The sequence below is a fragment of the Cololabis saira genome, chromosome 3 (genome assembly GCF_033807715.1).
Source record: "Cololabis saira isolate AMF1-May2022 chromosome 3, fColSai1.1, whole genome shotgun sequence".
In the NCBI taxonomy this organism is placed as follows: domain Eukaryota; kingdom Metazoa; phylum Chordata; class Actinopteri; order Beloniformes; family Belonidae; genus Cololabis; species Cololabis saira.
In genome coordinates, this window is record NC_084589.1 from 4,847,524 (window position 1) to 4,860,914 (window position 13,391).

The 13,391-nt window shown below is 42.9% G+C and overlaps 1 protein-coding gene across 3 annotated transcripts in view; it reads right to left on the reverse strand.

Annotated features, from left to right (window-relative positions):
• Positions 1-13,391, reverse strand: part of hace1 (HECT domain and ankyrin repeat containing E3 ubiquitin protein ligase 1) — a 61,005-nt gene that overhangs the window by 45,305 nt on the left and 2,309 nt on the right. For 2 of the 3 annotated variants that reach the window (XR_009770918.1, XM_061715338.1), the window contains 10 exons: positions 9,766-9,820; positions 8,013-8,102; positions 7,818-7,922; positions 7,519-7,594; positions 5,622-5,753; positions 5,425-5,507; positions 3,652-3,748; positions 3,463-3,564; positions 3,133-3,239; positions 2,638-2,788 (listed from right to left, as the gene is read on the reverse strand). Coding sequence is in view for 2 of the 3 variants with exons in the window: in XM_061715338.1 (XP_061571322.1) it covers positions 2,638-2,788; positions 3,133-3,239; positions 3,463-3,564; positions 3,652-3,748; positions 5,425-5,507; positions 5,622-5,753; positions 7,519-7,594; positions 7,818-7,922; positions 8,013-8,102; positions 9,766-9,820 (998 nt within the window). In the remaining variant the exon portion in view is untranslated. The remainder of the gene's footprint in view (positions 1-2,637; positions 2,789-3,132; positions 3,240-3,462; positions 3,565-3,651; positions 3,749-5,424; positions 5,508-5,621; positions 5,754-7,518; positions 7,595-7,817; positions 7,923-8,012; positions 8,103-9,765; positions 9,821-13,391) is intronic. The other variant, XM_061715339.1, reaches the window with a different exon arrangement.

Here is a 13,391-nt window from a genome sequence, read left to right on the forward strand (position 1 = left end):
ACGCAAAGGATGCCAGCTGACCAGTGAGGAGGTCACTCACACACGCCGCATTGCTCACGCCCACATTCATGTTGAATAAGGAACCTGGAGATGTACAAGATTCTTTCTCAAACAGGGCCAATTAACTTTGTGCCCAAAATTGACAAAATGCTCAAGATTTGTGCTGGTTTAGTGAATTTAAGAGCTGAGTTTATTTCAAGTGAAAAGTGAGAAGACATTTAATATTGCATCTAAATATACTTACTGTGGCAGGGTGGAGGAGCTGCAGCCACTCAGGCTTACGGGACACAGGTGTGTCCCATCAGCCTCTCCACCCTGCCAGCCTTGATAAGGAGGACTGGGAGACTGCAGCTGGGTCGGAGGAGCTGCTGCTGAGAAGCTGCTGGTCGTGGGGCTTGTGCACGTGTGTCCTGGGTGTGAGGTTCGAGTGAATAAAAGGGTTCTGCACTAAACTCCATGTCCTCTCTATCCTGTCGGTCGGGCCCCGTAGCACTCGCCGTGCTACACTTACATATTTCATTCATTTAACATTTTCTGAAAACAATTGAGGTACAGCTACACTTACAGTATCTTTAACACATAACTCTCAACAGGTTAAGTGCTGTATGTAGTTTGTAGAGCTGCACTTACATATTTAATTAATTTATAATTTTCTGAAAACAACTGAGGTCCAGCTGCAATTGTTATTTTTTTGAGGAAACAAAAGTCCAAATAGTGTGATTTCAGCTTGTCAGGTGTGAATATTTCCTGGTTTCTTAAGTCCTCCGACAGTAAACTGAATCTCTCTCACTTAAGACACAAATGTAATGTGCTTTTGTTAAACAATATTTTTGTGTTAAAATGTTTTGATTCATGTCCCTATAGTGTATGTCCTAATATGTCAGGAGGGGATCTTTCAGGTTGTGTTTTTAATAAAATTTAAAACAAAAATGAAGTCTGTTGTACTGTTTCCCCCTAGCTTTAAACAGAGGGGCAGAGCTGAATCTTCTTTGTACCAAATTCATCTACAAATGTTGGAAGCATGTGTGAAAAGTTCTGGAGGTGTTTCATGTGTGTATCTGAAGTCTTTGTCAAATGAAATGTGTAACTCCAGGTGCTCAGTTGGTGTCCAGATAACCAGCTTGCAGCTCTGCAGCCCCAGGCACATCACTGCCAGCTGGACCTGAAAGAATAAATATAAAAGATGGCTTACAGTTTGTCTTAATGAAGGTTCACAAGTAGCCTACCTGTCACATTAGTTAATAGATTATAAGCAGTACTCGAGTTGTAAAAGAAAATCAGGGGGGATGGTGGATTTCTGTCATATGGGGACGGATAATTTGTGCTGATTACAAATAAAATATAATATATTACAAATTATAGCAGTGACCAAAACACCTGCAGAAATACTGCAGGAATGACATAGCAGCAGTTAAATGCAGCCTTATGTAAGCTTGAAATATCCACTGGGCTTACATCAAATATGTCAAAACACAACAATAAAAAACAGTTTTCTGAACTTATCAATATGACTCTGTCCTTCACAGGATAAGTAAAATGGACCACTGCAAAAACTCAAAATCTTAACAAGAATATCTGTCTTATTTCTAGTTAAAATGTCTCATTTTAGTAAAAAAATCTCATTACACTTAAAACAAGACTCATCACTGGAAAAAACAGTTTTCAGCTGTTTCAAGTAGATTTTCACTTGAAATAAGTAAAAAAAATCTGTCAGTGGAACAAGATTTTTTTGCTTGTAATAAGAAGATAAATCTTGTCCCACTGGCAGATTTTTCTTATTTCAGGTGAAAATTTACTTGAAACAGGTGAAAATTGTCAAATGTTATTTTTCTGGTGATGACTCTAAATGTTGAAATAGCAGTAAAACCACATTCATTGATGAAATGACATAAGGGATGGAAAGGGGGATGATTTGGACCGTTTTTATTTCAGGGGGGATGCCATCCCCCCTCATCTCGAGTACTGATTATAAGTAGCAATATTTACCCACCTGGAGGAGTATCCACTTTGCCCATTGGGAAGAATGAGATACTTCCCATCTTCTAAGCATTTCTTCACTTCTTCAGGTCGTCCTCCCATCCCTCAATAGCAGTAGGCAGAGGTAAGATGATATTGTCCCGTTTGAGCAGTGACAGGTGGTGTTTCCAAATGTTTTATATCCCCAACGCTCGGAGAAAGAGGGTTAACGCGTTCACTTAGCATGTAAACAAACGCCGGTTCCGGTACGCGCCGGAAGTAGCACCCATAATTCGCGCAAAGCCGCATGGGCCGTAGGAATAAGGTGGATAGAGAAACCAGGAGGGAGCTGGAACTTTTCTCTTTTAATTCATGTATTCAATTATCACCACAACGATGCAGTAGGTTGGGGAGCTGCGCAAAGAGCACTGAACATTCAAAAAGAGGATTACGATTCAGAAAGATCAAAAGTGGCTAAGCTAATTGCACATGATGAAAGTTTGAACATTTGAAGCATGGCTGCTGAACAACACTTCGTCGTCCTTCGTTTTAAATTAACTGTGTTTGTTGAGCTCCAGTGCCAGATGTCACAGAATAACCCCAGAAGTGCGTAGCCAAAAAAATTTAAAAAAAGATGATTTAGACTGTACACATCAGACTGTATATTCACCTCTTAATTACCTTAAAGACCTGGCTGCGAGGGGTTTTGTTGCCATTGTAGCCCAAGCCGTTGCCATTGCTGGGCGAGGAGGGCCCCAAGTGGAACACATGGCAGAAAATACGAACAATTCTCAAGAGACTCTTCATCTGAGCTTCATAGCTACTAGACAGGCTACGAAAAGAGAAACAAAATACATTTTATTTGATCAACAGATCAATGTGCCAGTCAAAACTGTATAAAACTAGACACAAATAGGATGTTTAAGTGTAAGCATAATATTACATCTTTTTATGGATTTTCCATACAAGTCTTTTAAGATTCTGAAAGCTTTTAAACAAATGCAGGATGACAACATTTCTAAAACACTAATTTTATATCAAATGAATGTTGAGCTATGGCCCGTAGTAGAGGCATGACAATCGCTCCAAATACTGTCTGGAGCTGTGCATGAACCATCAAGCACCACCCAAAGTGAAAAATAGCAGCAAACAAATGCTGTATATAATTAAATATACCTGAGGAGTTTGTGCCCATTGGTGGTAGCCACTTCCGCAAGACTAGATAAGATCTTCTGGTAACTACCGTCACTCTGCTGAGAGACGTGCTCCAGAACCTGCCGGAGCTACGCAAGCGCACACGCACACACGCACACACACACACACACACACACACACACACACACACACACACACACACACACACACACACACACACACACACACACACACACACACACACACACACACACACACACACACACACACACACACACACACACACACACACAAATAAATGGAATTCATTGATAAGACCTGCCCGTGACTTCAAAGGCATTGGGAAAATACCATGTTTTCTTTAATATCGTCATTCTGAGTCATTTGAACGAGCGTCTGGAACAGTCTGCTGTGGTGCTGAATGAGAATTTCACAAGTTTCTCCATATCCACCCTGGAAGTTCCAAAGGAATTATTTCAGCACAGTAACAACACCAGAACAGCAAACATTGAAAGTGTAAATTGTGTTGAAAATACCCGCCTGTACACAGAGATCAAGTGGAGTGATTCCATTCCTGTCAGCGAGGTATTTGGCACCTCGAGAGAGCAAGATCTGTGCTGTGTCTCTTTGGCCGTGACTAAGAAATACAGAAATAATACAAGGCACTGTTTATCAGAAGTGCAAAACTAAAGAAAAAAACATGACTATTTCTAAATATTAAAATGCCTAAAACTTCAGACTGTTCCAACAACAGATGACTAGAGGGAGAAAAGCTGAGGCATATGAAGCAAATGGCCAGTTTCACTAGCTTCAGCAACAGTTTCACTAGCTTCAGCAAAAGTTTCACTAGCTTAGCAACAGTTTCACTAGCTTCAGCAACAGTTTCACTAGCTTCAGCAACAGTTTCACTAGCTTAGCAACAGTTTCACTAGCTTCAGCAACAGTTTCACTAGCTTAGCAACAGTTTCACTAGCTTCAGCAACAGTTTCACTAGCTTACCAACAGTTTCACTAGCTTCAGCAACAGTTTCACTAGCTTCAGCAACAGTTTCACTAGCTTCAGCAACAGTTTCACTAGCTTAGCAACAGTTTCACTAGCTTCAGCAACAGTTTCACTAGCTTCAGCAACAGTTTCACTAGCTTAGCAACAGTTTCACTAGCTTCAGCGACAGTTTAACTAGCTTCAGCAACAGTTTCACTAGCTTCAGCAACAGTTTCACTAGCTTAGCAACAGTTTCACTAGTTTAGCAACAGTTTCACTAGTTTCAGCAACAGTTTCACTAGCTTCAGCAACAGTTTCACTAGCTTAGCAACAGTTTCACTAGCTTCAGCAACAGTTTCACGAGCTTAAGCAACAGTTTCACTAGATAGCAACAGTTTCACTAGCTTAAGCAACAGTTTCACTAGCTTCAGCAACAGTTTCACTAGCTTCAGCAACAGTTTCACTAGCTTAGCAACAGTTTCACTAGCTTAGCAACAGTTTCACTAGCTTAGCAACAGTTTCACTAGCTTAGCAACAGTTTCACTAGCTTAGCAACAGTTTCACTAGCTTAAGCAACAGTTTCACTAGCTTAGCAACAGTTTCACTAGCTTTAGCAACAGTTTCACTAGCTTCGCAACAGTTTCACTAGCTTCAGCAACAGTTTCACTAGCTTCAGCAACAGTTTCACTAGCTTCAACAACAGTTTCACTAGCTTAGCAACAGTTTCACTAGCTTAGCAACAGTTTCACTAGCTTCAGCGACAGTTTAACTAGCTTCAGCAACAGTTTCACTAGCTTAGCAACAGTTTCACTAGCTTAGCAACAGTTTCACTAGCTTCAGCAACAGTTTCACTAGCTTCAGCAACAGTTTCACTAGCTTCAACAACAGTTTCACTAGCTTAGCAACAGTTTCACTAGCTTAGCAACAGTTTCACTAGCTTCAGCGACAGTTTAACTAGCTTCAGCAACAGTTTCACTAGCTTAGCAACAGTTTCACTAGCTTCAGCAACAGTTTCACTAGCTTCAGCAACAGTTTCACTAGCTTCAGCGACAGTTTAACTAGCTTAGCAACAGTTTCACTAGCTTCAGCGACAGTTTAACTAGCTTCAGCAACAGTTTCACTAGCTTAGCAACAGTTTCACTAGCTTCAGCAACAGTTTCACTAGCTTCAGCAACAGTTTCACTAGCTTAAGCAACAGTTTCACTAGCTTAGCAACAGTTTCACTAGCTTCAGCAACAGTTTCACTAGCTTAGCAATAGTTTCACTAGCTTCAGAACAGTTTCAGGGCCCAGTGGAGCCTGTCGAGATGTTTGTTCTGAATTCTGACATGACCTGCAGGCAAAATAAAGAGGTGTAGCTCCAGAGACATTTGGCCGATTGATGTCGGCTCCACTATCCAAGAGACATAACACCGTCTGTGAAGAAAACATTTTCACATCATTTACTAGTTTGCGTGTTAGAAGATAAACAATAACAACAATAATATAACACACACACAAAGGTTTTTTCTATATTTAGAAACAGCTCACCGTTTTGTGGCCGTTCTGACAGGCCACATGAAGAGCAGTCTGGCCCATGGCGTCTTCCACGTCCACGTTGGTCACATGCTGGACCAGATCGTGCAGGAGTTCTGTTCTCCCATTCACTGCTAACCAGTGGATCTGCAGCAGGGATTCAGATTGACAATACTTTTACTGGCCAAACAAGATGTTAATGACCATTTAAACCACAATAAAAAAAAAAATCCAGTTCATCTTCTTACATCCAATTTGAATTTATTTCTTTGCAGTCAGCGGACGTTTGTAGGCTCTGGATCTGTTTAGTTCAGGGGTCGGCAACCCAAAATGTTGAAGGAGCCATATTGGACCAAAAACACAAACAACAAATATGTCTGGAGCCGCAAAAAATGAAGTCTTGTATATAGTGTAATGTTGAGAAAAAAGTCGAAATATCGAGAAAAAGTCAAAATGTCGAGGAAAAAGTCGAAATGTCGAGATTAAAAAAGGAAAAGGGAAGAAAAAAGGGAAACAGGGAAAAAAAAGAGAAAAAAGGAAAGCAAAGAAAAAAGAATTAAAAAAAAGAAAAAAGGAAAAAAAAAGGTCAAACATTTTTGAAAAAGCTCCAGGAGCCACTAGGGCGGCGCTAAAGAGCCGCGGGTTGCCCACCCCTGGTTTAGTACAAATGGCTTTGAATGTCGGTTTTTGTCATTTTTTTAAAGGTATTGTGACATCATTTTTAACATGCTTTTAACAATATTAAAAGTTTTGGCCAACTCAAATGTGTCTAAAAGAGTGTAACAAGAAAAACTTCACTCTAGTACTCTATTCCTGGCTTTTTATTACAGTGTTTTTTTGCGCCGTGAAAAACGCTTCCTTTTCCCCCTTTCCTGTCAATCATTGCTCCGCTCCTCCTCCCAACCTCCTCCAACCCAACCATACGCTCATAGCGGCGTCGGAGAGTTAAGCCGGGAGCGACAGGCGAAGCACGGAAAAGCAGCAGGAAGAACCACAGCAAACAATCATAAAAATAAAGGCATGCAAGCAGCACTGTCCCCTTATCTTAAGTCCAGTCAGTGGCCGCGGGTCTTCTTAGCAGTTTTCCTCCTGTGATTAGAACAAAAGAGGCTCTAAACAGCTCCGTGTTAAGCCTGATTTATGGTTCCGCGTTAAATCGACGCAGAGCCTACCCCGTAGGGTTCAGCGTACGTGCGCGTCGCCGCGTAACCCTACGCCGTAGGCTCTGCGTCGGTGTAACGCGGAACCATAAATCAGCCTTTATGGTGCGCTGGAGAGGAGAGGAGGCAGGGAGCTGGGTGGAGGGGGCGGTGATTTAGCGGGTCTATACGTAACGACCCGCCAGCAAACCAGATGCGCCGTTTTTGCATAGTTATGCGGAAAATCCCAGAAAGCACACAATACACTGAATGTTAAAAGTTCGTTGTTTTTTGGGTGTAATTGATGTCAAGACACCCAACAAAACACAAAAAATCAAGAAAAATGTGTTTTTCATGTCACAATCCCTTTAAGGCCTTTCTGAATGACATTTTCTCTCCCGTACTGTGCTGCAAAATTGGCAAATTCCAAAATTGTATGCATCCCCTCACCTACCGCCACTCTAACATCCCATAATTATTATACTTGCGCCCCGATAACAGAGCTCAAGTAATTAATAATAAATAGAGGAAGCTAGCTTCAGCGGGAGGATCAAGTTTGCAGCAATTAATCAAATGTCTTGGTTATTTGAATTTTGGGCTGTGGCGGGCCTGCAGGCGGAGATGGGGATGGTGAGAGGATGATTCTCCATGTCTTTGTCAGTGGGTGTATGGGCTGAATTATGGTTCTGGTTCTGAATTAAGGTCATGGTAACCTAACATTTTCTGATCATTCAATTAAATAAAGCGCTGCCTGAGGATAACAGTCCACCTACAGCAGTAAGTCCCTCGTTGTTGCAGATATTTACATCAGCATTGAATTCCAAAAGTTTACCCATACATTTCTTCTGTCTGTGGGAAAAGGAGAAAAAAATGGGTTTGTTATGTGTCGGTGTAAGTATATTTGGAAGGACATTTATGTATATGCCAAGGCGCAGATAGACAGATATCAAATAATTTCATTGTAACCGGCCAGCACCATTCACACTTACTTAAAATGTCTAGAGTAAACCAAGTGATGTAGGAGCTTTAATTAAAAGCGTGCAGGTGGAACATCTAGCATGCGAGGTCATACCCATTTCTGGCAGCCAAATGAAGGGGGGTACAGCCTGAAATGTCCTGGTAGTTTGGGTTGGCTCCTCTCTTCAGCAGAAGAACCAAACACTCCACTGACCCACAACTGCACAAAGAAAACATAGTCAAAGTTCATGTGAAAGCACACCTGTCCTTACTGCTGACATTAACATACGAACAGCCATCAGTATCTTACTTGGCAGCAATGTGTAGTAAACTTCTTTTCACGCGTCCAAAGGCATAGTTCACATCAAACTTGGAGTTGAGCAGCAACTCTGACACTGACCTTTCAGCAAACACATGAAAGAGAGACAGTAACAACAAATTATAATAATAAAAACCTGTCTGCGTTGGTAAAACGGGGACAAATGCACAGGTGTGGTCTGATTTATATTTATAATGCTGGATTCACACTGAAAGCGTCAAAAATCTCCTGTCGCCTGCATCGCGCTGCTTGGTAGATTCACACTATAGTCTGTTGACGCCTGCAGTGGGCGGGGCCTGTAGAGGGCGTGACCATGGATGTATTATAGAACTGGATGGGACATGAAAAATGGCCGCCCATTCATTTCAATGCATTTTGCTCAGCCAGCGCATACGCCGAAAAAATTTCTGATTTCCGGGTTTACTTCCGCATACACGGGCCCATAGAGCATGCGCAGTTGAGTCACCTCCCATGATGCTCTGGGGCCTCCCATCATGCCCCGGGGCAATGACGCGAATATTAATATAATATGTATTAATATAATATATTAATTAATGTATATTATTACATGTATATTATTACATATATTATTAATGTATTAATATAATATAATTACATAATATATATAAATATAATACATCCGTGGAATGCACGGACACGGCTGTGACGTCAGCCGTGACGTCACGCCCAGAAAGAGACTTTTCTTTGACTTTTCTGGCCGTTATAAAACATTTTTGACGGATATAAAGTCCATGACTTAAAAATATAGAATACAAAGATTAGTAATTGCCGGTGATTACAGCTGGAGGTGTCCTGTGAACAGTTTTAGAGGCATCTCTTTTACTATTGCGGTCTATGGGAAAAAAGCTTTCTGGGCCCCATTGGGTTTTTTGTTGCAGTACCGCGGCTGGCCACTGGGAGAAACCGGCGTGCCTTCTGAGTGCGAGACCCAGGGGCTGGTGGCGGAGCATGCAGTGGGCGGGGCCTGCAGTGGGTGGGGCCTGCAGCGGGCGGGGCCTGCAAATATCTATATATAGCTGCACATCTTCAGTTTCCCATTTCACCATGGATCACACTTTGGGAAGCCTTCTTTATATTTTAATGTTATTTCCGCCTAGATAAGAGTGAGTTTGGTCGGTCCTGGATCAACATCAACCATCTGGGAGCCGTTGGTCCCGGTGAAGCTGCAGTCTGTCTGCGGTGAACACTGACACACCGGGTCGGAGCAGATTTGGTCATGATGTTTAAACTGTGTTTTGTGATTAATAAACACGGTTTTTAATTATTTTGCGTTGGATCGATGTAGCAAATAAAATCGTTGGGACCATCCAGCTCCTCAACCATCAGTTATTGTTTCACATGAGCAGTTCAGGTAAAAACGGCAGTCAAATCAGCAAAAATGTCATTTTGCTGGATGAAATATATGAATTCCTGATAAAATAAGTTTGTTAGTGCACAGCTCTGCTCCTGTACGAATGTGAATGAGTGTACGTTTGTGTGTACATGAAAGTACAATCTGCATTGAGGCTTCTTGCTTCAGGAATCCCAGTCTGTGATTGGACGCTGCCTCGGCGTCGCTGCTGCTCATTTGCATAAAGTTGAGATTTTTCAACTTCAAACTGACGGGCTGCTCCGGCTGCTCCCGACGCCTCCGACGCCTCTCAATGCGCGCTTTCATAGAAAATTAATGGCGCCTGTGGCGCTTTCAGTGTGAATCCCACTAACGCGCAGATGGGAAGCTTACCGGTGCTGGTCGGCCATGACCATCGGCATCAGTGTGTACACCGCAGTCTCATTGTCTGTGAGGGGGAAGAAAGAAGAAAAATACATTGCAATATATAAATAATCAGTACCTGTATGGAGAAAAAACGAAATCATTGATTAATAACAATTTAATTATTTATTTCAAACACCAGGGGACATTGCTTTGTTGATGATAGTGGCAAGAAAAGACGGGCAAGGCTGTATATGAAAACTGTGAAGCCAACATGCCTCTGCTGGCCTTCACTGGTGTAGGAGTACGGTAGACAAAATGCAACAAAACTCAGACGCTATTCAACCAATAATCAAATCTTTCCTCTGGCTTCCTGTCTGTCCCAGAACAGAGGTTAAATCCTGCTGCTGGTTTACAAATCTCTGAATGGTCTCAGACCAAAATACATCTCTGACCTCGTGGTCCATGATGAACGGAGCAGAACCCTCAGGTGGTCAGGGCCCGGAGTTAGAACCAAACATGGTGAGCAGAGTTCAGCTTTTATGCTCCTCAGCTGTGGAACAAACTCCCAGAATACATCAGGGCAGCTGAAACTCTCACGGTGCGTCCGAAATGCCATACTAAACAGTATATACTAAAAAGTATACTTAAGTTCGGCACACTTTTGAGTAAATATCAGCAGTATTCATTAATTGCGATGTACTATTCAGAGAGCACACGTCACTTCCTGCCGTTGGGAGGAAGTGACCATAAGGGAAGACCATAACTGTCTTCAACCACAACAGAGGATGTTGGTGCAGACCTGGGGAGATGCAGCTGGAGGGACTGAAGCCAACACGGCAACAGGTCCAGATAGTGTCATCCCCACAGTCCAGGGAACTAGTGTCATCTCCACAGTCCAGGGAACTAGTGTCATCCCCACAGTCCAGGGAACTAGTGTCATCCCCACAGTCCAGGGAACTAGTGTCATCCCCACAGTCCAGGGAACTAGTGTCATCCCCACAGTCCAGGGAACTAGTGTCATCCCCACAGTCCAGGGAACTAGCGTCATCCCCACAGTCCAGGGAACTAGCGTCATCCCCACAGTCCAGGGAACTAGCGTCATCCCCACAGTCCAGGGAACTAGCGTCATCTCCACAGTCCAGGGAACTAGCGTCATCTCCACAGTCCAGGGAACTAGCGTCATCCCCACAGTCCAGGGAACTAGCGTCATCCCCACAGTCCAGGGAACTAGCGTCATCCCCACAGTCCAGGGAACTAGTGTCATCCCCACAGTCCAGGGAACTAGTGTCATCCCCACAGTCCAGGGAACTAGTGTCATCCCCACAGTCCAGGGAACTAGTGTCATCCCCACAGTCCAGGGAACTAGTGTCATCCCCACAGTCCAGGGAACTAGTGTCATCCCCACAGTCCAGGGAACTAGTGTCATCCCCACAGTCCAGGGAACTAGTGTCATCCCCACAGTCCAGGGAACTAGTGTCATCCCCACAGTCCAGGGAACTAGTGTCATCCCCACAGTCCAGGGAACTAGTGTCATCCCCACAGTCCAGGGAACTAGTGTCATCCCCACAGTCCAGGGAACTAGTGTCATCCCCACAGTCCAGGGAACTAGTGTCATCCCCACAGTCCAGGGAACTAGTGTCATCCCCACAGTCCAGGGAACTAGTGTCATCCCCACAGTCCAGGGAACTAGTGTCATCCCCACAGTCCAGGGAACTAGTGTCATCCCCACAGTCCAGGGAACTAGTGTCATCCCCACAGTCCAGGGAACTAGTGTCATCACGCTGGGATTCTGCAGAACCCGTTCAACCTTAGCCTGAGCCAGGACAAGCTTCCTGTACCGCCTTGTTCCTTTAAACTTTATTTATTTATATAGCACCATATCATACATTTAAGAATTACAACACATGGTGCTTTACATGCAGAATAAAATGACAATCAGAAAACACAATTTAAAACATCCCATACGAACCCACCCCCCACCCCCCACGCATACACACACACACTCACTCACACTCATACACACACACACACACACACACACACACACACACACACACACACACACACACACACACACACACACACACACACACACACACACACACACACACACACACACACACACACACACACACACAGTAAGTGGACTGGTGACATGGCTTAGCACTAACGATCCAGGTGAGGAAAACACTACCTATGGGTGGCCGTCCACACTGAGAGGCATCACCGACCACGACCACAAGGAGCATCGCCAAAGAGACCCCCCCAACCCGGACAGACCGGGGGAGACCCCACACAGAAGGTGGAGTTCCACCCCCAGCTACCCAGGCCTGAGGGACCCCCATGACGACACCCCCATGGGCAGAGCAGGCACACCTCCCAATTTGGACGACCCCCCTGAGGAAACACTGGAGCTAAAAACTAAAAGATGAAAAGAAAGTAAAAAATGCCTAAAAGTATAAAATGTTTAGAAAAATCTATACAAAACTTAAGATGAATAATAAATAACATAAAATAAAATGAAAGTCATTAAAAATGGATTCAAGGTTTAAAGATAATAAAAGAGTTAAATAAATAAACACAATAAATACCGTAGATGAAAAGACTAGGTAAATGAGATCAGATAAAAGCCAAACTAAAAAGGTGTGTCTTGAGCCTCCTTTTAAAAATATCAACGTTCTCTGCGGCCCTGAGGTTCTCTGGCAGGCTGTTCCATAGATAAGGGCCATAATGGCTGAATGCAGCCTCACCGTGGGTTTTGGTCCCGGTTCGGGGAATGGTTAAAAGGCCGGTGCCAGAGGACCTCAGGGTCCGTGAGGGTTGATACGGTAAAAGCAGGTCAGATAAATAAGATGGCCCAAGACCATTAAGACACTTAAAAACCAGTAAAAGAACCTTAAAATCAATCCTGAAGCAGACGGGGAGCCAATGCAGCGATTTTAAAACAGGTGTCCAGAACCAAAAACATCTCATCCATCTTCTAATGACCTAACATCTCACATCATGAGAGTCCTGGAGAAACTTTTATTGACAGGGAGCACTTGCAACAACCATGTTCTTCAATTTCTCCAGTTAATTTAACACAGTTCATCTGTCCTGTCCTTTAACGTTTCACATGGGTGGTTTGATTCCTTCCTGGCTGAATCAGGGTTACATCTCTTTATGAAGAATGTTTGACCCGTCTGTCCAAGAGGACGAGTGGAGGACACATTCACTTTCACAAACAAAACCTAACATCTGCTGCAAGTTAAAATGCATATAAACTGGCAAGAAATGTTTCGACAATTAAGGGACGAACCGTTTGTGTGTATGTATGTATGTATGTATGTATGTATGTATGTATGTATGTATGTATGTATGTATGTATGTATGTATGTATGTATGTATGTATGTATACCAATGTGGTTATATCAACAGAACAGCTGGTTTCAGGTAGATAATTCAATAGATTGAAATCATGAAAGAATGGATCTTCTGACTGGCTGGGATAGATAGATAGATAGATAGATAGATAGATAGATAGATAGATAGATAGATAGATAGATAGATAGATAGATAGATAGATAGATAGATAGATAGATAGATAGATAGATAGATAGATAGATAGATAGATAGATAGATAGATAGATAGATAGATAGATAGATAGATAGAT